General features: G+C 39.7%; 1 protein-coding gene across 2 annotated transcripts in view; it reads left to right on the top strand.

The window, feature by feature from the left end:
* Window positions 1–26,934, top strand: part of clip1a (CAP-GLY domain containing linker protein 1a) — a 166,490-nt gene that overhangs the window by 18,411 nt on the left and 121,145 nt on the right. For both annotated transcript variants that reach the window (XM_060843645.1, XM_060843647.1), the window contains exons 2-3: window positions 17,155–17,347; window positions 21,596–22,152. In XM_060843645.1, the coding sequence (XP_060699628.1) occupies window positions 17,251–17,347; window positions 21,596–22,152 (654 nt within the window). In that variant the 5' untranslated portion in view covers window positions 17,155–17,250. The remainder of the gene's footprint in view (window positions 1–17,154; window positions 17,348–21,595; window positions 22,153–26,934) is intronic.

Genomic DNA, 26,934 nt, shown 5'->3' with positions numbered 1-26,934 from the left:
TGGAGGTGCAGAGGCAAATAAAAAAAGGTGTCAGTAACTAAGTGTTGAATCAAGGCTGTAAGTAGACAGTGTAATAGAAGTACAAGTAGGTGAAATAACTGTTTTAGGGGGAATGGGGTTAGGAACTCCGCCTGGTTGCAAATAGGATTGTGAGTGGTCTGATTCAATTCAAGATAATGGCTGCAGAGGGGGATGAAATTGATGGCAAGAGTACGGCATTTGTGTAAGAAGTTGTTGATTTTGATGGCTTTTGCGTTTACATTCATTTACTGAAGGAAATGGCAATTGATTCAAGACTGTCAGATGGTTGAATTGATAGCATAGGGGTGGTTATGAGATAAACCCAGATGTTAGTTATATGTAGAAGCTGACTTCATGTTTTGGGTCATGACACCACAGAATAACTTAAAGATGAAAGCGGATTCATGAAGGATTCCAAGGTAACTGCATAGGGTCAGTGACATAGACAATTCCTAGCAATGTACCAACTACAGTTGTATCAATAAATATGGAACCATCGGAAAGAAATGGAGGGCCAGCTGTGTCAAAAACTATAGTTTGAGAAGAACATTTTCAATGAAAACAGGGTGTGACTTGTAACTTTGATTTTGGACTTTCAGTCCTTAGGTAAGGTAGGAAAATTATTTGGAGAGGCTGGTGTATGGATTTAAGAAGAAAGTGAGCATAGATTTCGGAGGCCAGGCAAGTGATTGAACATAGCGTAGTAGTTTGCACAGTTGGAGGCATTGAGCATGATTGAGAGGAGCCAGTGGGTTTGAAATTAAGGGATTGTATCTAAATGACTTACAATGTCACCTGTTGTTGAGTGGAAATTCGTTAATTTAGAAGATCGAGGATGAAGGGAGCAAATGGCAAGTTACATGGGCAAGATAAACTTCTTGAGGGCTTTGAGGAATTAGTTGGAAGCTAGACTTAAATGTGGATTCTGGGCTAGGTGGGAGAGAAGATGGTTTGAAGTGTTGATCAAGATAAAGCTGGGAGGAAGCAGCAGAGATAGCAAAATGCATGATCTTAACCTTGTAGTCAAAGATGTCTGTGGATGACTTTAATGTATTGGGATGGAGGAGCAACTGATATATAGAAAAGCAGGTGTATTATCCTAACATAGTGGTTTTAATAGAGGAGAAGAAGGCTTGATTTGTTGAGCTGCTCTGATGATGCATGTCAAAGCCAGTTGTATATGAGATGAGCTTAGGTTTGCACAATTTGGATTTGCAGAGCAAAGATATGGCTTTCCATGAAGAACAGTATTTTGGGAGAGATTCAAGGTTCTACTGGCAAAAAGACATCAAAGTTGAAGATGAAGAGCTGATAGAGCAGGTTGAAAGTTGTAGAAGTATTGTAGCAAATTGAAGGCCAAAGGCTGGATTTCCCAGCAATTTCTGTTTTAGTTTCTGATTTCCAGCATTCTCAGTTTTTTTGGTGGCAACTTGAACATACTACATGTAGTTCTGGGGTAGCGTGTGTTTCGGCAGTGCATGTCACTGAGGAATCAGGGAACGGTATTTTTGACAACACTTGCTTCTTTGTGATTCTGGCGGGGATCAGTTTGCGCAATTTGTTCTGTGCGTTTGCCGATGTCCGCAATGAAATCTGCGTGCTGTTTTGCATGTGTTGGTGTCCACGCCATTCTGCACATGAGTGACATCAGTGCTGGTTTTCATGCAATTCTATGCCCGTGCAATGTTAGTGCCTGTCTTTGTGTTGTATTGCGCTGTCAATAGAGCAGCTTTCTGTGAGAGATTCTGTACGGAGCAACTTTCATACAATTTTTAAAATGTACTGTGTTAAATTTACTTTTGTTAATAAATATGATTTCAACCTTTGTTCAGGCTGTGCTAAACTTTGCGTTAGACCTTTGGGTGATTTTTAGGCAATCGTGAGTAAACAAAAAAATTTACTAGTCCGCCCCAACCCCACTTTTCTCAAGCCCAAATATTTCTATTAACGTGAAGTTTTGCTGGAATGCAACTGTGGCATTAAAGGAGCACTACCTGCATTGTAAATTTATTTTGAAAAGTGATTTGAAGTAAACAACAGTAGAGGTGGAAGGGCAATCAAAAGTTGTGAGAGACATATAAGAATTGGGTTGAAGATCATGTAATCTGTGATCAAATCCACTTGAGTAGAGTGGCCATATGAGATAGCAAGGTTATGGGTATTGCTAAGGTTATTGTTCTGCAGAAATGGATGAAAGAGATTTTATCTGATATGTATATGCAAAGGAGGAAGAGGACACTTTCTTCAAAAAGAGGAGAGGGATGAAATGAGATGTTCTAAGAGGATGGTACCAGGGATGAGATTTTGCACTAGGAAATGTAGTTCCACATTTTGATTGTGACAGAAGACAGAATATTTTTCTCCAGAGCAATGCTGAAGCTTTTTCTTAATTTTCACAAGCAATAAACAACTGGTATACACAACCCCAATCACCCATCCCAAGGCATATTCCCCCCCACAAAAGAAACAAATGACAAATAGCCCTAATAAATATGAACATATACAAAGCACAAAACCATAATAAATTAGACCAGCAGTAAGATAACTGCATTAGCAAAAGAAAAGGAAAAAAAGAAAAAATTGCCACAACAAAAGATACCTCCGTCTGGAACAGGTAAAAAGACAACACCCTGAAAATATGAAAGTAAAGGGTTTAGATTTTTGTAAATTTGTTAGAGGAGCCAAATAAGAATAGTCTAATCTTTTCTAATTTAAGAAAGTATAGCACATTTCTAACCCAGTGTGTATGAGTAGGCGGAATTAGGGACTTCCATTTTAACAACATCAATCTTCTAGCCAATAGAGGAGCAAATGCTATCATAGTTTTTTTTAGAGGAAGGAAGATTAGGTAAACAGGGTGACACCCCAAGCAAAACCGTAATAGGATTAGGAGTAAGATTTTCGGATACCTTTGATAAGGTGTCAAAGATATCAGTCCAATATTTGCTTAAAGGAGGGCAAAGCCAGAACATGTGCAAATAATTTGCTCGGATTTGTTGACACCAATCACAGGACCGAGACACTACCTCAAATATTTTTGCAAGTTGGGCTTTGGTGTAATGGGTGCAGTGTAGAATCTTACATTGAATAAACAATATTTTGCACAGATAGAAGATCAGTGCACTTTTTGTAAAATCTCATCCCACACATCATCTGGAATGACCTCTTCCAAATAGCTTTAATAGAATCAAAAGAATCTGAGCATACTTTATGAATGTTTGAATCAATAGCTGAAATAGCCCTCTTTAATGTAGAAAGTGTTTCTCGAAAGATATTAAATTCAGAATCATTAGGAAAAGCGGGGAAAACCTCAAATCAACTATGAGCAAAACTGAGAACTTGGAGGTATCTTAAAAAAAAAGGCTTTTCGGAAGTGAAAACCTATCAACTAGTTGTAGAAAAGATGCAAAAAACACCATCAGCATATAAACCTTTCACAGTTTTTATTCCTAACTTAGCCCAACCAGAAAAGGCACCACCCACTAAAGATGGAGGAGAAATATGATTTGCCGCCCACTGTTGAAGAAAGGAGAGGTGAATGCAATAAAGCCTTAGTTTTTACCAGATGGGTGGAATTTCCCTCGGTAGTCAACCAAATTGGGAGAGCTTGGAGGTTCTCATATTGCAGCCAATAGTTCAAAGTTCTGATGTTTGCTGCCCAATAATAGATCGAAATACTCGGCATGCCATTTCACCTAGTATCTTAGGCCTCTGTAACAACTGATTTCATAAACCTAGCAGTTTTTAAATTCCAAATAAATTCAAGAATGAGATGATCTACTTGTACAGTAAAAGAAAAAAGGGAGTAAAATTGGTATGCATTGAAATAAATAAGAAAATTGTGGAAAAATATTCATATTAATGGAATTAATTCTAGCAGCTACAGATAAATTCAGGAGAGACCATTGTTTGAAGTCTGATTTAATTTGTATCAGTAATGGTTCAAAGTTTTCCGTGTACAAATTGCCTAGTGTGTCTGCGACGTGTTCACCAAAATAAACAAAACCAGAGTTGGCAATTTTAAATGATAAATTGTTTAGTGGGTATTCCCTGGCAGGCTTATTTGATAGCAAATATCTCACTTCTGTTAAAATTCAATTTATACCCAGAAATCTTACTGAAAAGTTCTAAAACTGAAAGTGTGGTGGGAATGGAGAGAGAGATAAGTTCGAGACAAATAGCAAAAGATCATCTGCATAGAGGGCAACCTTCAACACCACACCATTTCTAGTGATGCCAGAGAAATCAGGATGAGTCCATAGAGCAGTAGACAGAGGTTCAATTACAATGCAAACATCAGTGAACTCAAAGGGCAGCCTTGTCTAGTGGAACAATAAAAGTAGAAATAGTCAGAATTCATGTTATTGGTCCTAACAGAGGCCTGCAGTGATGTATAGGGTAGTTTGATCCAAGAAATAAATTTTTCTCCTAAGTATAAGAAAAATTCCATTCCACTCTATCAAAGGCTTTTTCAGCATTGAAACATGCCTCAGGGAGTGTGGATGGGGAAGAATTGTAAACAACATTAAATATCTGCCAAAGATTAAAAAAGGAGTGTCTATTGTAAATAAATCCAGTTTGATTCAAGGATATGATAAATGGAAGGACGGTTTCCAAATGTTGGATCAGTCGCTTTGACAATAATTTAAAGTCAACATTTAGCAGACTTATAGGATGATATGGACCATGCAATAAGGGATTCTTGCCTTCCTTTAAAATGCTCTTACACGCAGCAAGTAGTTCATCCATCTCCAGTAGAAAACTATTTGAATGGTTTTGTCTAAATATCCCTAATGTGTGAGCTGAGGTAAGTCCATAATAGACTCCTTTTACAATGGGATGTGATATTTAATGTTGTCTCTGTTTACATCTCAGTGAGTGTACCAAACCATGTTGTGCTTTGAACTCCAGCAACATGATTCAGAAAGACCTTTTGTTAACATATGAATAGTTTACGTCAGTGTACCTTGAGTAGGTCTGTTCTGACTTGTATCACATATAGTGCAAGACTTGGTTTTCTACGTTGTTTGTAGAAGCTGTGTTTTGAGTTCTGCAGTGATTTTTTTACATGCTGGGGATATAGTGAGTTGAAACAGTGTAGGTTCAACTCTGGGAAATGGTTTTGAATCATACTCAAAATAGTGAATAGTGTGTTTCTTGTGCAAAGAACTCCAGCAAAATTTTTTTATCAAATTAGTTTGTTTGCTCCAACCTAGTTATTGCAAATCTGGGAGAAATTATTACTAGCTGAACACCAAACTGGTGAAGGGCTGATTTATTCCTGATGAAGGGCTTTTGCCCAAAACGTCGATTTCGCTGCTCGTTGGATGCTGCCTGAACTGCTGTGCTCTTCCAGCACCACTGATCCAGAATCTGGTTTCCAGCATCTGCAGTCATTGTTTTTACCAAACTGGTAGTCTAGAGAGACGGTAAAATGGTTGTTATGGGAGTTGTAACAACTTTTGATACTATTGTTAGTAGGTGTTATGTAAAGGTACACGCAGAAAATATTTTCTTTTGGAGCAGTTTACCATGGTCAGGCAGCATCCAAGGAGCAGGGGAATTGACATTTCGGGCATAAGCCCTTCTTCAGGAATGAGGAAGGTGTGCCAAGCAGGCTAAGATAAAAGGTAGGGAGGATGGACTTGCGGGAGGGGCATTGGGAATGAGGTTAAGGTGAGGGTATAGGCCGGAGAGGGGGTGGGGGCAGAGAGGCCGGGAAGAAGACTGCAAGTTAAGAAGGCGGTGCTGAGTCCGAGGGTTGGGACTGATATAAGGTGGGGGAGGGGAAATGAGGAAGCTGGAGAAATCTGCATTCCTCCCTTGTGGTTGGAGGGTTCCTAAGTGGAAGGTGAGCTCTTCCTCCAGGCGTCGTGTTGTCATGGTCTGGCGATGGAGGCGGCCAAGGATCTGCATGACCTTGGCGGAGTGGGAGGGGGAGTGAAAGTGTTCAGCCACGGGGCTGTTGGGTTGGTTGGTGCAGGTGTCCCAGAGGTGTTCTCTGAAACGTTCAGCAAGTAGGCAGCCTGTCTCCCCAATATAGAGGAGGCCACATTGGGTGCCGCAGATACAGCAAATGATGTGTGTGGAGGTGCAGGTGAATTTGTGACGGATATGGAAGGATCCCTTGGGGCCTTGGAGGGAAGTGAGGGGGGAGGTGTGGCCACAAGTTTTGCATTTCTTGTGGTTGCAGGGGAAGGTGCCGGAAGTGGAAGTTGGGTTGGTGGGGGGTGTGGACCTGACAAGGGAGTCGTGGAGGGAGTGGTCTTTCCGGAACACTGATAGGGGAGGGGAGGGAAACATATCCTTGGTGGTGGGGTCTGTTTGGAGGTGGCGGAAATGACGAAGGATAATACGATGTATCTGGAGGTTGGTGGGATGGTAGGTGAGGACCAGTGGGGTTCTGTCCTGGTGGCTTTTGGAGGGGCGAGGTTCAAGGGCAGAGGAGCGGGAAGTAGAGGAAATGCAGTGGAGAGCATCGTCAACCACGTCTGAGAGGAAATTGCAGTCTTTGAGGAAGGAGGCCATCTAGGTGGTTCGGTATTGGAATTGACCCTCCTGGGAGCAGATGCAGTGAAGGCGAAGGAATTGGGGATATGGGATGGCGTTTTTACAGGGCGCAGGGTGGGAGGAGGTGTAATCTAGGTGCCTGTGGGTGTCAGTCAGTTTATAGTAAATATCCGTGTTGAGTCGGTCGCCCAGGATAGAAATGAGAGGTCTAGGAAGGGGAGGGAGGAGTCTGAGACAGTCCAGGTAAATTTGAGGTCAGGGTGGAAGGTGTTAGTAAAGTGGATGAACTGTTCAACTTCCTCGTGGGAGCATGAGGTAGTGCCAATACAGTCATCGATGTAGCTGAGAGAAAAGGTGGGGGTGGTGCCAGTGTAGCTGCAGAAGATGGACTGTTCCACAAGAGGCAAGCATAACTTGGGCCCATGCGGGTGCCCATGGCTACTCCATGGCTACACTTTAACTCCCCCTCCCACTCCACCAAGGACATGCAGGTCCTTGGCCGCCTCCATCGCCAGACCATGGCAACACGATGCCTGGAGGAAGAGTGCCTCATCTTCTGCCTAGGAACCCTACAACCACAAGGGATGAATGCAGATTTCTCCAGCTTCTTCATTTCCCCTCCCCCACCTTATATCAGTCCCAACCCTCGGACTCAGCCCCGCCTTCTTGCCCTGCAATCATCTTCCCGACCTCTCCGCCCCCATCCCCTCTCCAGCCTATCTCCCTCGACTTAACCTCCTTCCACCTATTGCATTTCCCCCTCCCCCAAGTCCCTCCTCCCTACCTTTTATCTTAGCCTGCTTGGCACACCTTCCTCATTCCTGAAGAAGGACTTATGCCTGAAACATTGATTCTCCTGCTCCTTGGATGCTACCTGACCTGCTGCGCTTTTCCAGCAACACATTTTTCAGCTCTGATCTCCAGCATCTGCAGTCCTTACTTTCTCCAAGCACTTTACCATGCCCATACTTCAACTATAAAGAACTTTGATATGTGACATCAATATTCAAGAGAATATATTTCAAAAAGGGAAAGAATCTGTTTTATCCCCTTATTTTTAAGACACCTGACTTATTAAGGTTTTTGAAGACAACACCCTTTTGTGGCCTACCCTTCACAAGTTGATGCTGACTCACTGTTTAATTACCTCATGCAGACTCAAATAATCAGTGTCTCATACTCATTCATTGCATCCTTGATTGTACATTCTGCTATTCCAGAATGAATATCAAATTGACAGGCCTGAAGTTTTGTGTTTATCCCCGCCTTCCCTCGTCGTTTAACAATGGAGTTTCTTTTTACATTTTCCAATCCAAAGCAATTTTTGACTTTTGAAATAAGAATGTTAAAAGTGTCCCTCCCATATGCAATTTTAAAGGTGTGTGCACATTCCATTGACAGTGGCAGCAACCACAGCCTTTGGGTGTGTGCTTTCATTAAATACGTTGTTTGGTGAACTTTGGTTGTCATCTAAACATTACTGAGACTTTGTGACACTGTTTTAATATTTTGGCCTGTAATTTCCATTTCAGTCTTTTCTCATTATATACAAAAAAAAACAGTCACCGCGGACATCAGTTCTTAGTACAATGGTGCAGTGCCTTAAGGAAATATTTTCTGATATTTGGTTGAAGGTAGTGTAAGAACAAATGATAGTAGCAGGTGTTGGGGTTGCATTTTGGCTAACTTCCAAAAATATAGCAAGATCATAATTTTAGTGTGATTATTTTACAAGAATAGTGTTGGCGAAGAGCTGAGCATTTTCTTTAAGATTTGTCAAAGAACAGACTGGGAGCACATCATAATTTTACTGGGAGCACATCATAAACAAAATTTTGCTGAATACGTACTTCCTCCTCCAAGTTTACAGGCACGTGTAATTTTAGAAGTGTGATTAAGAAACAGGAGACTGATGTATAAGATGCTGTCTCAACAATTCCTAGGATCCTTTGCAAGCTGCAAGATGCTATTTCTCTCATTACTTTGTCAAATTTTGAATTGAAATGGGATTATTGCGATTGTATTTTGTGACTAGAACTTATGAAATTTGAAAACTACCAAAGGCATTTTGCACTTTGTATTAATGTTAAATGTTCTAGGTTTCCACAGCAGTTGTCGTTTGGCATGTTTGGTGAAAAGATCTGAAATTGCTGTGTCATAGATTTTTTTTCCCTGATGAAGTTTGGAGATTCTTCCTAGTAAAATTGTAAGGATTTATTTTTAAATACAGCCAGAGAGAACTGTTTTTTCTCAATCCTGTTTAGAATCAATGTACTGCCAACATTTTGAAAGTTTGTAGTTGCGGTCTCGATGATGCTTTTAAAATGTATTGCACACCGTTAGTTGCTGTGAGAAAGCAATGGTGAGCTGTTTTTTGAGTTGAAATGCTCATGTAAGATGGTACTTCCAGAATGGTGTTAGTGACAACAACTTTGAATTGAAAGTTCAGTGGAATGATCTAATGTGCTTTATAGCAGCAGCATCTCAAAAGGGAATGCCAAGATTTTGTGTACCGATTTAGATTAGGTTACTTCAGTGTGGAAGCAGGCCATTCAGCCCAACAAGTCTACACCGACCCTCCGAAGAGCAACCCACCCAGACCCGTTCCCCTACATTTACCCCTTCACCTAACACTACGGGCAATTTAACACGGCCAATTCACTAACCTGCACATTTTTGGATATTGAAGGAAAATCCCCAAATTTGGAAGGTATATGACTTGCTGATGTTTTGTGTGATGTCGTTGCCTATGTCTTCTTTGTTAATAGAACAAAGAAGCTAGGTGGTCCTGTTCATGTTTGGTCGGTTGCTATGGTACATTGGGCATATTACCATCACTATTTGCCAGTTTTAAAAGATATACGTAATAGATGTGGGGTATTGATCAATCAAGTAAAATGCTTTGCGTTTGAATGGTGTAGAGTTTGTGTTGTTGCAGTTATACCTATTGAGATTACTAATAGGCATTCATCGCAAACAACAATGAGCATAATATGCATTGGAGAGGCTTTGAGAATTCAGGGGGTGAGCCATTGTCAGTGTTTTACATCTGACTTGCTCTTACATCCGTTTTGTTCTGCTGCTGGCAAAATTCAGCTTTTAGCCAATTAGTTCATTTTCAAGATTGGATTTTTCCATTTTTGGAACGTTCATTACATGGATTTCATATAGTGTTTGCATTGCTTTCCACTTGGCAATCTAAGCATAACAGCTTGACAGGTAATTATGTGTTGAGAGTGTGGTGCTAGAAGAGCACAGCAGGTCAGCATCCGAGGAGCAGGAGAATTGACATTTCGGGCAACCTGCTGTGCTTTTCTAGCATCGCACTCTCGATTCTAATGTCTAGCATCTGCAGTCCTCACTTTCACCTAGGTAATTCTGTATGTCTGATGATCAGACAAGTTGCAAATGGAGCTGAAAATTGAGCAATTTTTGGTGAATAGACATAATGAAGAGTCATTGGGTAAAATTTTGAATCACAACAAGACCATAAGACTAATAAGACATAGGAGTGGAAGGAAGGCCATTCGGCCCATCGAGTCCATTCCGCCATTCAATCATGGCTGATGGGCATTTCAACTCCACTTACCCGCATTCTCCCCGTAGCCCTTAATTCCTTGTGACATCAAGAATTTATCAATCTCTGCCTTGAAGACGTTTAGCGTCCTGGCCTCCACGGCACTCTGTGGCAATGAATTCCACAGGCCCACCGCTCTCTGGCTGAAGAAATGTCTCTGCATTTCTGTTCTGAATTGAACCCCTCTAACTCTAAGGCTGTGTCCACGGGTCCTAGTCTCCTCGCCTAACGGAAACAGTTTCTTAGCATCCACCCTTTCCAAGCCATGTATTATCTTGTAAATTTCTATTAAATCTCCCTTTAATCTTCTAAACTCCAATGAATACAATCCCAGGATCCTCAAGCCTGACTTGAGACCTGCTTGGTCATGCTATCATTGATGCAAAATTAAAGGCTGTTCTACTTACCAAAGAGATGGTTGAGAGGTGATTCAAGAGAAGTCTGCAAAATTGAGGCATCTGAACAGACCAGATAATGTAAAACTTCTCATCGGTGAAAGGGTCAATAATCTGAGGATACCAATTTAATGTTGGCAGGTGAAGCAACAGCGATAATGAGAAAATAAACATTTTCTTCTAACTGATTAGCATCTGGAGTGGATGACCTGAGAATATAATAGAACAGATGGATTTGTTGTCAAGAGAGTTGGATTGTCATTATCCTAAGAGAAAATTTGAATTTGCATGGTCCTGGGGAGCAGATGGGGAAATGACAAGTAAATGACTCTTGCAGGTCAGGCTTGATGCAGATGTTGAAGTAGTCCACTTGCATACAAGGTCAGACTACAACTTCTACAATTTAACAAGATTGAAAATGGAGACAAAAACACAGTGTTCTGATCAAGAGGATGCTGACCTTACTGCTCACATGAAAACTCTGTTGCAAAATCCAATGGAATGTTCAAGGCTGCATGTTGACACTTGCAAGCGTGACATGAAGGTCCTGAACTTTCTACCTGGGATCCGTATCTGTTGAAAGAAGGAATTGGTGATGCTTCCTGTGAGCTGCAAGATATTCACGTCCTGTCAAATGGCTGCTGTAGCTTGGCAATAGTTACCAATGCCAAAAGTGACAAACCAATAATTGGCAGTTTCATGTCTTAATTAACCATAGAATCATTGAATTTAACGTGCAGGAGTCAGCCATTCAGCCCATCGTGTCTGTACTTTGTCCAGAAAGAACCAACCAGCTCGTCATATTCTCCATCCTATCTTCGTAGCCCTCTAATTACAAACTTTCAAATATATATTCAGCTCACTCTTGATACCTCCTATCGAATCTGTCTCCACCATTCTCCAGGCTTGCACTCCAAATTCTAGCAACTGAGTAAAGAAGTTTCATCCTCATCTCTTAGCTCTCATGCTGACTAACTTGCAACCCCTAATTATTGATGTGACAACTAGTGGGAACAGAATATCCTCCTTTAATCCTGTCAAAATTGTTCATAATTTCAAACACATCTGTAAGGTTACCTCTTAACCTTCTCTGCTGCAAGGGGGATAAGTCCAATTTCTCTAATCTTCCTTTGTGACGGAAATCCTTCATTCCTGGTATCATTCTACTAAATAACCATTGTACTTTGTCTCGGGCGATAACAACCTTCCTTAAGTAAGATGCCCAGAACTGAATAGTACTCCAAATGTGGTTTGACCAATGATTTGTAGTGGTGTAGGATCACTCCCAACTTGCTTTACACTCTGCCTATTTTATAGGCCCAAGGAGTCTATGAGGCTTCTTAACAACTGTTTCTACTTCCCAGGCCATCTTTCAAGAATTATGCATTTGAATCCCAAGGTTTCTCTGCTCCTTGAGTCCCCTCAGAGTTGTACCATTTAGTTTATATTATCTTTTTGTGCTGCTTCTTTCAAACTGCATTACCTCTTGTTTCTCTACGTTGAAATTCATGTTCGAGGTGACTGCCTGTTTGGCCAATTTGTCAATGTCTCTCTAAAGTCGTTAAGCATCATCCTCACAATCCTCCCTCACTTATTATCATTTGCGAATTTAGATATTTATGCCCTCAACACCCATCTCTAAATCGCTTATGTAACTCAGAAAAAGCAAGGGTCCCAACTCCAATTTCTCAGGAATGCTACTTTCAACTCATCTCCAGTCTGAGAAATGCTTCTCCATATCAACCCACTGTTTCCTACCTTTTAGGTCTATCTCTAATCCATGCTGCAAAGGACCCATCAATCCCAAACATTACTAATTTGATAACCAACTTGCCATGTGGCACATTTTAAATGTTTTCTGAAAATCCAAATATACAACATCCATAGCACTATCCTCATCCACTGCCTGTGTCACCTCATCAACAAATTTAATTAAGTTTGTTGGGCATGACTTGCCTTTCACAAAACCATGTTGACTGTCTAGTATTAACTTATTTTTCTCAAAATGTGCATTTATCTTATCGACTATTATGGTCTCTATCAGTTGCCCTATTATTGACATGAAGCTAACAGTTTGTACAATAGAATCCCGACATTGTGGCCCTACATGTCCCTATAGTCTCCTGGATTATCCTGTATCCCTGAAGCAACTGCATCATATTTGTATTCCTGCAGTGCCACAGGACTAACCCTTTGTTAAGAGAGGCCTGGAAAATTTCTGTCAACGGCTCTACGATTTGCTCTTTTATCTTTCTCAGCAATCTTGGATGCGTCCAGGCCTGACAACTTCTCTGCCTGGAGCATCTCTTCTTTATCTATGACTATAGTGCTTCGTTGCTCAACACCCACATTTTCAACTGGGCCACTGTCACTGCTTTTTTTTAAACGAAATTAGAAGATAACTGCAGCTGGTTCTGATATAATGCAGTAGCTCTGTTCTCGTGCGATCTCTCATCATAAGAAAATCGCACAATAACTGTGCCACTTAAACTAATGGGGCCAGAATGGCTTTATAGCCTATACAGGTAAGGAAAGTTCACATTCTACAAATTCTTCAGTCGAGTTAAAGCCAATTTGTGTTGAAGAAACATGGGTTACAACAGAACTGACTGTGTTCATTTAGTGTCTCTGTTACAGCTATTGCTTCAGTGAGCAGTTTACCCTGCTTGTTCCTTTTCACTCCACTGTATCCTTCTCCCTCTTTTACTATTAATATAGATTCACAACCATCAGCAAAGGTATACTAACTGCATACACTCCATCTAAATGAGTTGTTTGCTCCATGTCCCTTTTTAGTAGATGTCAATGCACAGTCTTATTGTGGTCTTCCAATGATAGTGAAATCTTAGAAATGGAGCTGAGGTTGGTTGTTCTGGAGGAGCCTTCTTGAGCTTAATATGAAGTTGTAAAGATTGTCTCTTACATTACGTTCATTTGTCCGTGTCAGATGGGACTGTAACCATGGGCAGGTTAACCTTTGACCCCCTGCCATTGCTCCCTCTTTTGTTATCACATTTCTTCAAATGCTGCCTTGATATTAAGAACTGTTAATCTTAGTTCTGGCATTCATCTCCTAAGACTATGCGCCAAAAGAATTCTTAGTGTTCCAAAGTACGTAGCTATTTTCAAACAGAGACGTGCCTAGGGAAACTAATTTGTTTCCAAAGTTGCTCAACAAAACGAGACATGACTACCTATATTTGCTTTTTTAAAAAAAAACATTGTTCCCCTTGGGGTTTGTAAAGGGTAGGTCAAATTGCTGTACAACTCCGTCACTCCTTTAATGAGAGATTTCAATAACTTTTCACAGTAAATGTTAGACAAACAGATCTATAATTTCATGGATTTCCCCCTCTCCTTTCTGAAATATACTCTGCAATCAGATAATGAGCTATTTGTTGCTATTTGCACCAACACCTACTTCTCAATGAATAAGAGAGCTGAAAGGCCTGTTTATCATCATGTTATATTTACCCTGTACCCAAGCAACCTGATTGCCAGAATGGTATGACTTTTCAGCAATTGCACTTTAAATGTAATTATCTTTGAATGTTTCTTGGGTAACACAGCCAGTCTTTAGCATCCTTTAAAACTTACTATCTCTTACATAGAGCCATCAAGACATAGAGGTGTACAACACAGAAACAGACCCTTCGGTCCAACGTGTCCATACCTACAGATATCGTAAATAAATCTAGTCCCATTTGCTGGCATTTAGCCATCTCCCTCTAAACCCTTCCTCTTCATATACCCATCCAGATGCCTTTGAAATGTTGTAATCATACTCGCCTCCTCTACTACCTGTGGCAGCTCATTCCATACACGTACCACCCTCTACATGAAAACGTTGTCGCTTGAGTCCCATTCAAATCTTTCCAGTCTCATCTTAAATATTTGCCCTCTAGGTTTGGATTCCCCCACCCTAGGGGAAAGATGTTGTCTATTTATCCTATCCATGCCCCTCATGATTGTATAAACTTCTATCAGGTCACTCCTCAGCCTCCAATGCTCCAGGAAAAACAGCCTCTGCTTATTCAGCCTCTCGCCATAGCTCAAACCATCCAACCCTGGCAACATCCTTGTAAATTTTTTCTGAACTCTTTAAAGTTTCACAACGACTTCTGGATAGGAGGGAGACCCAGAATTGTGCATAATTTTCCAAAAGTGGCCTAAGCAATGTCTTGTTACAGCTGCAGCATAATTTCGCGACTCCTATACTCAATGCATTGACCAATAAATGAAAGTACACCAGATTTTCTTACAATGCAAGATTGCACGAGAACAAGAATGTATGGTTTTCTTATAATGCGAGATCACATGGGAACAGAACTATCGTGTTATATCAGAACCAGCTGCACTTTGCCACCTTCGCTATCCTGTCCACTTGGGACTCCCCTTCCAAGGAACTATGAACCTGCACTCCAAGATCTTTGTTCAATAAACACCTCACATTTATCTAAATTAAACTCCATTTGCCACTCCAGCTCGTTGACCATCTGATCAAGATAGTGTTGTTCTCTGAGGTAACCTACTTCGCTGTCCACTATACCTGCAATCTTGGTGTCATCTGCAAACTTATTAATTATGTCTCCTATGTTCACATCCAAATTATTTATAGAAATGACAAAAAGACAGTGGACCCAGCACCGATCCTTGTGGCATACCACTGGTCACAGGCCTCCAGCCTGAAAAGCAACTCTCCACCACCACCCTCTGGCTTCTACGTTCAAGCCAGTTCTGTATCCAACGAGCTAGTTCTCCCTGTATTCCATATGCTCTAACCTTGCTAACCAATCTACAGTGAGGAAAGTTGTCGAATGCCTGACTGAATTCCATATAGATCATGTCCGCCACTCTGCCCTCGTCAATTCCCTTTGTTACTTCCTCAAAAAACTGAATGAAGTAAGTGAGACATTATATTTCCCACCTCAAAGCCATGTTTACTATCCCTAATCAGTCCTTGCCTATCCAGATACATGTAAATGCTGTCTCTCAAGGTTCCCTCCCAACAACTTACCCACCACTGCTGTCAGGCTCACTGGTCTATAGTTCCCTGTTTTGTTCACCTCCTTAAATAGTGGCGCCACATTAGCCAACCTCTAGACTTCTGCCACCTCACCTGTGGCTATCAATGATACAAATATCTTAGTAAGGGGCCCATAAGCATCAGTTTAATTCATCTGTTTTGCTTCAGATTGCTAAACCATTCTTGACTGCGATTTCCAAAACATTTAGTAAAATTATGGCATCCAAACCAATCCAGACTGGTTGGTGGAAGTTTGCATTGGAGATTAAATTTATATGCTGCATGTTGGAGTTCATTGTTTAACTATACAAAGTATTCTATACAGAGAAATGGAGTTCTGAAGATTTTATTGTTTTCACTGTTCAGATCTTAGATTTTGTGCAAACAAATTTTGAGTACAGCAGATATTATAGGATGCTAAAATAATTATGAAAGGATGAGCAGTGTTTCTTTACATGAGTTATGGGTGTGCAGAACGAAGGACTATAGGCACTCAATTAAATTGGGATAGTTGAAGGAGAGCAGAAGATCAACTTGTTTGTGAGGACGGTCTTCTCTCTAATTCACTCCCAAGGTTTATAGTTGAGCCAAAGTTCCAAATTCGATAGGATAGTTGGATGAAGAACAAGAGCAGAAAGTGATATATCCATGTTAGTTGCATATGTTATTGAAGTGACGTTTTTGGATGGAAGCTTGATGACAAATTGACTATTTAGCTTGCCTGTCTTGTGTCGGTTGTGATGTGAGTGTCTAGTAACTGAAATCTAAGCATTTCTTTTCAGATTGTGGATGCAGTGATTTTGAAAGCACTGTAGGGGTGTACTGAATTTATATCTATCTAAATGTTATTAGCTCCCTCATGTGTTCAGATAATTAATGTTTTGTGAATATTTTAATTTCATTTTGCAAGTGATACTGTATTTCATATGAACGTTGTGTTGCAAGGAACCTTGAACAAAAGATATGTTGATTCTTTGAACAAGTCACACCAAGAGTGTTTTCTGTTTCAGACGGCATTAATCACAGGCTGCTGTGGAGTGTGGTCATCAATAATACATGATCTCCGTGGTTTAATCATATGTTGCAGTCTTTGTTTTAAAAATGTGTAATTGCTAGTAACTGCTTTCTGTGTTATAGGATAAAATGTCAGTCTGGTTATGGCAATGTCATGTATAACTGGGAATACAAGATATGGGTCATGTGCTCAGTACAGACAAAGACTGCATTCACAGAATGGTTTAATTAGTTTTTAAAATAATCCATTCATAAATTGCATACTGATACAAATTATGATATTTAAAGCTGTTTTGCTGAATTAGTGAGTAATAGCAATAAAAAATTCAGAGATTGGAATTTGTTAATAATAAATCCAGCACTGAGGAAAAATTAATGGTCATCTTTCAAGTGTTTCAGTCTCTTCAGAAAAAAGACGGGATGCAAGCTCAGGATAATAGGGGAGGACCTCATTGAAGAGTCATTCACAGGAGCTCAGGCATGTGGAAGAGAGCATTGTGCTTTGTCAGGAGGAAGCTGTTTTATGTACTGCTTCCTGCAACAATTAATTCAAATGTGTCTTTCATGGGAGGTAAAATGCATTATTCAATCCACAATATTATTTCTTTCAGGTTTTAAATGATACACAGAATTTAAAAGCAGTGCAGATGATTTGATGTTTAGCAAAAACTATTTGAGACAAAGGCTGAAGGAACCGAAGAGGAAGGATGAGTCTGCTAAAACCTAGTGGGCTGAAAGCTCCTAGCAAGATTGCCAAACCAGGGAGTACTGCAGTGAAGCAAGCTGCTCCTTCACAACCATCAAGTAAGTCATTAGAATCTTCTGTCTAGACTTTATGTACATTGTAAATGCAGGCAAAGATTACCATTTTAAATTTCTTTGTGCATGATTGTGCTTCATCTTAAATCTTGGAGCAATGCCTCAATAAATTTCTGAGTCAGAGACAGGTAATGAAATTCAATGCACAGTCCTTACTACCATCTTTAGAAGGTTTGTTTGATTTTATGCTTTTGATTTATATTGTGTGCTATAATACAAAAATGTGAAGTATGATATAATTTTGATATTAACACTTTCATAGCTTGATGAATCAAAATTTCAAAAAGGGTAGTTCAACCCTTTTTATTGCTGTAGGATTGCATGCATTGATTAGTTTATGGGCTTATTGCACACAATGAAGTACAGAAGACTATCCAATTTATTCCATGAGTTATCAAAATATTGTTTTTTCTAAAACTATGGTGGAACAAATTAAATATTTTCTATTTAGTGTATTCATAAAATATGTTTACATATTTTAATTGTTGTTCTAACACTGGCACTCGTCTAATAAAGAGAGACTCTTAATGTCACTGTTACTCTCTGTAGCTTGGTGTTGTGCTGTCACAAATAACATTTTTGAATTTGAAAATTAACTTCAAATGCAATCTCTCTTTTGTGAATGATGAGAAAGGGCAAAGAATACTTCAGTTAAAAGAAAAACATAATATACATTTTTCAGAACACAAAGGAAAATGAACAGCTTTGACCTGCAGTGATAAAACACTGAATGTAACCACATTTGGTGAGGGAAAACCTGAGGGGGAAGCAGTGGCCTAGTGGAATTATCACTGGACTATTAATTCAGGAACCCAGGAAATACTCTGGGGACCCGGGTTTGAGTGCTGCCATGGCAGATGTTGGAATTTGAATTCAATAAAAATCTGGCGGTGAAGAATCAAATAATGACTGATGTTCCAAAAATCAACATTGATTGTTGGAAAAACCCATCAGGTTCACTAATGTACTTTAGGGAAGGAAACTGCCTTACCCATACTTGGGTCTGGCTGTGTGTGACTCCAGATCCATGGCAATATGGTTGACTTTTTACCACCCTTTAGGATGGGCAATAAAATCTGGCCTCACCAGCAATGCCCTCATTGAATTTTAAAAAATGATTGGCGGTGGGAAAGATTGGACAACAGATTACTTAACGATAACATTGTATCTTTAAGATTGAACGTGGACCTCTTTAAAAACTTACCATGTTTTCAAATTAAAATTTCAATAATGCTTATGAAATTCTGGTCATGTGTGTAAGCTGTTTCAGTATGTTTGCATAAAGCATTATTATCTTCAAATAATGCTTTGCTGTTTTGTGCTGGCCGCTGTTCATTAAATCTTAAAATGTTTCTGTACAAGAGATCAAAATGACTTCTGTCTTCTGCCTTTGTGCTCTTCTCCTTGATAATAACCTTGAAACAAAAATAGAAAATGCCGGAAAAGCTCAGCAGGTCTGGCAGCATCTGTGGACAAAAATCAGACCGTATCCCCACACTGTAAGTAATCTAATCTAATCATTTACTCCTCACCCGCTTCCCTATCTTCTGTATATAAACTGACGTTTCCTAGCTACTGTCAGTTCTGAGGAAGGGTCACTTGATCTGAAACACAAATTCTGATTTCTGTCCACTGATGCTACCAGACCTGCTGAGCTTTTCCAGCAGTTTCTATCTTTTTTCTGATGTATACATCTGCAGTTCTTTCAGTTTTATAACAAGCTCGATCTCCTTTCCTTTTGTCTTATTCTTCAATTTATCTTTTCCTGATAGTTGCATGCCTTTTCAGCAGCTAAGGTCATTATGAACAAAAATATAAAACTTGAAATAAAGGCGAAGGTAACATTTTTGAAAAATGTTATGAGGAAGGAAAAACTTTCCAAATTTGGTTCTGCTAGCAGCATCACTTCCCCATTTTCCTTTGTGTGTTTCCTATGCCATTTTTCATGTCAATTATGTCTTGATATTTGATTTTGAAGCTGGGAATACTTATTCTGACTAAAGATGGCAAAGGGATAGGAAAACAATTAAGATTTAGTGATTACTGCAAAATAATAACTTTGCAAATGTAAAAATCCAGAGCTTCCAAGGGGTCACTGAATAATGATATAGAGTTGTCAAATGTAGAACTGAGTCATAGAGAACACAAGAGTACCAGATTAAGTCTTTGGTTTGCGTTAAGTAAGCAGATCTCAATTGTAATACCAGGATGCAATAATTAATCCTCTCCAGGATAAGAAAATGAATCAAGGTCAGCGATGTCTAGTGTTTTTACTCCTATAGCCCACGCAATATCACACTTTTTGTCAACTCCCCACCAGGAACTTTGCTCTCTATTTCAGTACCCCCTTTCACCAGGAGCTTCAGCCTCACCAAAGGCTCCTCTCACCCATAAGCCATCTCGCTCCCTAAGAGACATTTCGATTCATACTATAAGACCCGCTTGTAACATAACTTTATGCTTTTTAGTTGCCTGTGGGTATGTTGTACTTCCTTTGGCTGAGATTTAAACTGAAATTTTGTCTGCTGATTCAGGTTTATATTATAGATCCATAAGTCTAATCAAAGAATAGGGAATACCTCAAGGGTTAGAGCCAACATTATTGCCTAAACGAGGGACACTGATAAAAAGGCAATTTAGCCCTGACATTTAGCTCCAATCTATATGAGTATTGGTGTTAAATATTGCATAACAAGTGTTGCACATTCGTTGTAATATACGAAACATTTTGAAATATTTGGATCTGAAAAGTTGCAATATAAATGTTTGCTTAAGGTTCTTCACGATAGACTGGTTAGCGAAGTTAGATCTGATGGAATACAATGAAAGCAAGCCATTTGGATACAGAATTGGTTCGAAGGTAGGAGACAGAGGATAGTGATGAGGAGTTACTTTTCAGACTGGAGGCCTGTGACCAGCAGTGTGCCGCAAGGATCGGTGCAGGGTCCACTGTTTTTTGTCATTTATATAAATGATTTGGATATGAATATAGGACTTATGGTTAGTAACTTTGTAGATGACACCAAAATTGGAGGTGTAGTGGGCAAATTAATTTAGGATAACTGGTCAGCATGGATGATTTGGACCCAAGGGTCTGATTTCATGCTGTACATCTGTACGACCCCAAGTTACACACCATCTTGATTTGGAACTGTAGTATATAAATGGGCTGTCAAGAGAATGGTAAAATTTAGCAATTAAGACAAACTTGGTAGTAAATACTAGTTGCATCTGCACATGAAAATCTCTGATCACCAAGGATTATTTTTGATCTGTTACACGTGAGCAAATACTTCAGTCATAGAAATTAGCATTGCAAACCACACTTAGTATCAGCTCACATTTTGAATATTTTTCAACACTTGCATTTCATTTCATGTCTCAAATCTGTTGTTACAATCCATTTAGACCCAATAATTTTTTGAGGTATGTTCTTGTGTCCAATCAGATGATTGCACACAAGAGTTCATGTTTTAAGACTTAAACTGTTTCAAGTAAACTGACTAAACATTGCTTAGTCGGCAACTGATAGACTAACCTACAGAATTAGTCAGCTGAAGGCATGGCATCAAGTTTACACTATACTGTCGGCAGAAATATAGTTTTCTGGTTAAAGTTCCAACTATCTCCCTACTTTAACAGAATCTCTTCTTCCTGGCCCACCATTGTGCATCTTCGAGGGTGTTTTTAAACAATTTGTCTCTTGGTCCTGCCTTTAGAATGGACTTCCAGTAATAACGTACCTTCAGAGATTTTGTGATCTTTAGCTCTTCACAAGCCACCTTTCTACAAACCAGGAATCCATTCTCACTACCATTGTACTTGGTAGTTAATCTAAAATCTGTTTGGCATCTCAATATCTTCTGTGTGGGTTGTCTTCCTCTAAATCTGTCTGTCTCACTCTAAGGGTTTGACAGTATGAATGTCTATTCTTTGTGTTCTGGTGCTAGGATTTGCATCTGACTTTCAATAAATTTCAATTTGACTTAAACAAGTCACACAAGTTTGAATCCAGGCAGATTCTGTCAGAAGCCATTACCACCCCCCTCTAAACTACATTTTTTTTTTACACCTTAAAACAGTTTAAACATAGCATCTTAACATGTCCAGTGTTTGTAACGAGTCCTAAAGAACTTTACAGCCAGTGAATTATGTTTGAAGTATATAATATATATTGAAGTTATGTTTTCAAATATTTAATATCTTTTTAATCAATATCTATTACTGCTACAGCAAAAACATCACCAGGCGAGAAATCAAGTACATCCAATGCAGAGACACAAGAAGAATTTGTGGATGACTTTAGAATTGGAGAGCGCATCTGGGTAAATGGTAGCAAACCTGGATTCATTCAGTTTCTTGGTGAGAGTCAGTTTGCTCCAGGCCAGTGGGCAGGAATTGTTTTGGATGAACCAATTGGTAAAAATGATGGTTCAGTTGCTGGCGTTCGATATTTCCAGTGTGAGCCATTACGTGGAATATTTACAAGACCTTCAAAACTATCTCGAAGCCCACTGACTGATGGTGAAGCCAATGGTTCACAGACTCATGCAACATCTGTTTCTAGAGCCACTTCACCAACATCCACGTCAGCCAGTGTTGCAACTGCTTCATCAACAACAACTGCACAAAAAGCAGGATTAGGTAAATCAGTTGCAACTCCGGAGTCTGCAGCCCCTTCAGCCATGACCAATCTCTTAAAAACAGCAAGTGAATCTGTATCAAACCTTTCAGAAGCTGGTTCAGTCAAGAAGGGAGAACGTGAATTGAAGATTGGAGACCGGGTTCTGGTAGGTTTGTTAACTTTTTAAATTGTACTGTGAGATCCAGTGGTTAGATACAGGAATTTTGTGCATTAAAGACAGAGATGAGGCAGAATGAGTAAATTAAATTGTGGGGAGGGTAAACCTTGCCCTCGTCCTTCAATACTTTGAAAGCTAGTCCCTGGTCTTCTGGATCCTCAGGCCCTGTCCCACTACCAAATCATGGAATTCTCTTGCTGTTCAGAAATTTCTAACCATAATCTCAATGCTCTTTGGTCATCAAGGCTAACCTCAATGGTCCCATAGCCTTCAGTTTTCTTCCCGGTCCCAGAACATTTGATGTAATCTAGTTCTTATGATAGCCCCAGTATTTGTGAAAGCTTCATCTCAGTACTCTTGGATACTTCTCTCAATGTACTAGGCATGCTCAGGCCCTATCCTGCTGTTGCCATACTGTTGAAGGCATCTGCCAATGAGTCTAAGTCTAACCCCAATGTTCTCTTTATGACTAAGCTGAATTTCTTATTGAATATATATATATATCATTAACACTTTATAGTCTTTGTACAAGACCTTTGTTTATCTTATAGAAATACAGCCATGTAATTTTAATGTTCTAATTTTAACAGTTGTTCAATACTGCATTTGTAAAATGTGTTTGCAACGGTAGCAGTCCAAGTGAATATTGAGCAAGGAAAGTTGAACACAACTTTGTGTAATTTGCATGGCTCCTAGGAAAGGCATGGCAATAAGACTAGCCGAATTTTTTTTAATGCGTATCAGCTCAGACACAGTGAGTTAAATGGTCTCCTAGTTTGTAACCATGCAAAATGTGATTTAAATGTATCAAATCACATCTGTTATATTTAATCTGCGGCAGGTCTGTCCATTCTTTCAAGTACTTTTTTTCTGTCTTTTCTAGTTGCTTTTTTCACTTTTAATGCCAGTAGTGTAACCAAGCAGTCAGAAAGGAGATAATGCAATGTTTTAACTTACTTAACAGGTAACTTCTCTTGATAACAGCAATAACTGTTCAGTTTCAACAAACTATGCATTAGTGTATTAAATATTGCTTCATTTATAATGTGACCTAACAATTTAAAAATGAAAACTTTTTTTGTTTCCACAACCTGAAAATATGGTGAAAACTTTGTATTGACCAGACAACTTTTTAGATCCACATTATAGCAATCCGGTATCCATGACTGATAGCAGTGTGTTCTCGGATGAAATTTATTTGTGCGCAAGAATCCATATTGGGTGCTTTGGCAACTGCTTTGGAAAGGTCTGCTGAATGCCAATAGTATCTCGATGAGTCAGCCTTGGTGAACCAGCTATTACTGTTAGGTCATTTATGTGGAGCAGTTTATTATGTTGCTATATGTAGCCTTAGTTTGTCTGTAGCTCTCCTAAAGGGGTTGTGAAGAAATGTTTCTTTCAAACAAACATTGAAACCGTAATTGATAGTTATGTATTTCATAATCCAGGGAAAAGGCTGTATGATGTTGCTATCTTTTATGACATTGAGGAAACAGATTAATGTTGATGTACTCTCCCCATCCTTCCTCTGTCTCAAGTTTTCTGGTGTTTTATTTTTGTTGGCAAAAGTTGTCTTAATATCTCAAACTACTACATAGAAATGAAAAATTGCCTGTATCCTAGCAGCTAATGTGGCACTAGAACATCAAACTATATTTTGTAGATTTGGCAAGCTATAAAAGACTTAATCAAGCTTGAAGTTTAGTGTTTAGATGACATGTATTATATGACATCATATTTAATTTTTATCTGATCTTGCACTTGCTGTCTAACATGGATTATTGGGTAGCAACAACAGTGGTGATGTTGGCTGATTTTGTTTTTCTTATTCATTAAGAGACACTGAGAAGTTTATGACTATGTTCAGTAAAGACCAGAAACTGAGCATATATCTCTTGTGCGATTTAGTATTTGCAAATATGCAATATGTTTACCCACTAAGCTGTTGAGAGTGCTGAGTGTTACTGATTGGGTACCAAAATAGATGTTGCCATCCTGATGTTCTAACTAATGACTTATGATATTATGTGTATTATCAGCACTTAATAGAGCTTTGTTATGGTAGTGTCATCCTGTTTACCCCCTTCAGTAAAAGCAAAGCAGTCAGAGACACAGTTTCATTTTACCTCCTTCATCTTTATTCCAGGCCCTGGAAGGAGAGAGAGCAATCGCCCATGTGCATAGATGTGAGTTCTAGGTTTTATCTGGAATAGCAGTTTCTTAATGAATTATATAGTCATTTTACAGGGAGAAGCAGCCAGATAAGACAACATACATATTAATTAACTGACTGTTACAATCAGTGAGTGTTAATAGTAGACATGAAGCCTTCTGCTGTCATACAATGAATGTTCTTAATCTTGTTCACTGGCTTCACATAATGGATACTTCCCCCTTATTAACTGACCTTACATTCTGAATGTTTCTAATACTGTTATTTGGCTGTACATAATGAATGCTTTTCCACCTTATTAACCCATTACCCTTGCCTCCAGCACCCCATTGTTAACTGCAAGTTCTCATCTGATCTGAGTCATGCTCAGCTGAACCTTTTCTTTCACAAAACTCAAAACTTAACTCCTTCCCTACCTGCTCATACTTATACACTTTCTCAGTAAGAAATGTTAAATGGCCAACCCAAAGGAATTTTGAATTACGCATCAATATGTTGTAAAGAATCCCTATAAATAGCAGTAAACACGACTTAAATAAAAAATAAGTCTTTTCAGAAGATGTATGCAATCTCCCAAAGGTAGAGATCACAGAGGCTGGGAGAATGACACCTGAAGGAAAGTGAGTTTTGAGAAGATCTTTAGCTCAGGTTGAAGTTCTGGATGTAGGTTTGCTCGCTGAGCTGGAAGGTTCATTTTCAAATGTTTCGTCACCATACTACCTAACATCTTCAGTGAGCCTCTGGACGAAGTGCTGCTGACGTTTCCTGCTTTCTATTTATATGTTTGTGTTGCTTTGCATTGGCGATATCTTTTCCTATGGCGATATCTTTTTCCCAGGCGGTGGTAAACGGGGTCCAAGTTAATGTGTTCATTGATAGAGTTCCGGTTGGAATGCCATGCTTTGAGGAATCCTTGGCTTGTCCTAGGATGGATGTGTTGTCCCTGTCGAAGTGGTGTTCTTCCTTATCTGTATGTAAGGATACTAGTGAGAAACGGTCATGTCGTTTTTGTGGCTGGTTGATGTTCATGTATCCTGGTGGCTAGTATCCTTACATAGAGATAAGGAAGGACACCACTTCGACTGGGGCAACACATCCATCATAAGACAAGCCAAACAGATACACACATGAGAATTCCGAGAAGCATGGCATTCCAACTGGAACTATATAAAGAAACACATTGACTTGCACCCAATTTACCATCCCCTGAGAAAAGGTACAGGAGCATCACCAACCCAAGGAAGCACAAACATATAAATAGAAAGCAGGAAACATCAGTGCTTCGTCCGGAGGCTTGCTGAAGATGTTACCTAGTATAGTGACATCTGAAAATGAACCTTACAGATCAGCGAACAAACGTACATCCAGATCCTGAAGGAAATTAGTGTTAGTAAGAAAGTTGTACAGGAGAAATGCATGGGTTGAAAGTTAATAAACCTCAGGACTAGCTAACATGGTGCCACTGTTTAAGAAAGGTGGTAAGGACAAGCCAGGGAACTATAGAACAGTGAGCCTGACATCAGTGGTGGGCAAGTTGTTGGAGAGAATCCTGAGGGACAGGATGTACATGTATTTGGAAAGGCAAGGACTGATTAGGCTAGTTGATGTGGTTTTGTGTGTGGGAGATCATGTCTCACAAACTTGTTTGAGTTTTCTGAAGAAGTAACAAAGAGGAATGATGAGGACAGAGCAGTAGATGTGATCTGTATGGACTTCAGTAAGACGTTCAACAAGGTTCTCCATTGGAGACGGGTTAGCAAGGATAGATCTCTCAGAATATGGGGAGAATGAGCCATTTGGATACGGAACTGGCTCAAATGTAGAAGACAGAGGGTGATGGTGGAGGGTTGTTTTTCAGACTGGAGGCCTGTGGCCAGTGGAGTGCCGCTAGGATTGGTGCTGGGTCCACTATTCTTCTTCATTGACATAATGATTTGGATTTGAGCATCAGAGGTACAGTTAGTAAGTTTGCAGATGACACCAAAATTGGAGGTGTAGTGGACGGTCAAGAAGATTACTTCAGATTACAAAGGGATCTTGATCAGAAGGGACCATGGGCTGAGAAGTGGCAGATGGAGTTTAATTCAGATGTGTGAGATGCTGCATTTTGAGAAAGCAAATCTTAGCAGGACTTATACACTTAATGTTAAGGTCCTAGGGACTGCTGCTGAACAAAGAGACCTTGGAGTGCAGGTTCATAGCTGCCTGAGAGTGGAGTCACAGGTAGGTAGGATATTGAAGAAGGCGTTTGGTATGCTTTCCTTTATTGGTCAGAGTATTGAGTACAGGAGTTGAGAGGTCATGTTGCGGCTGTACAGGACATTGGTTAGGCCACTGTTGGAATATTGTGTGCAGTTCTGGTCTCCTTCCTATCGAAAAGATGTTGTGGAACTTGAAATGGTTCAGAAAAGATTTACCAAGATGTTGTCATGGTTGGAAGATTTGAGCTACAGGGAGAGGCTGAACAAGCTGGGGCTGTTTTCCCTGGAGTGTCAGAGGCTGAGGGGTGACCTTTATAGAGGTTTACAAAATTGAGTGGCATGGATAGGATAAATAGACAAAGTCTTTTCCCTGGGGTGGGGGAGTATAGAGGGCAC

Source organism: Hemiscyllium ocellatum, chromosome 24 (genome assembly GCF_020745735.1).
Source record: "Hemiscyllium ocellatum isolate sHemOce1 chromosome 24, sHemOce1.pat.X.cur, whole genome shotgun sequence".
NCBI lineage: Eukaryota > Metazoa > Chordata > Chondrichthyes > Orectolobiformes > Hemiscylliidae > Hemiscyllium > Hemiscyllium ocellatum.
The sequence above is the reverse complement of the archived record's forward strand: the minus strand, read 5'-3'. Positions and strand labels throughout refer to the sequence as shown.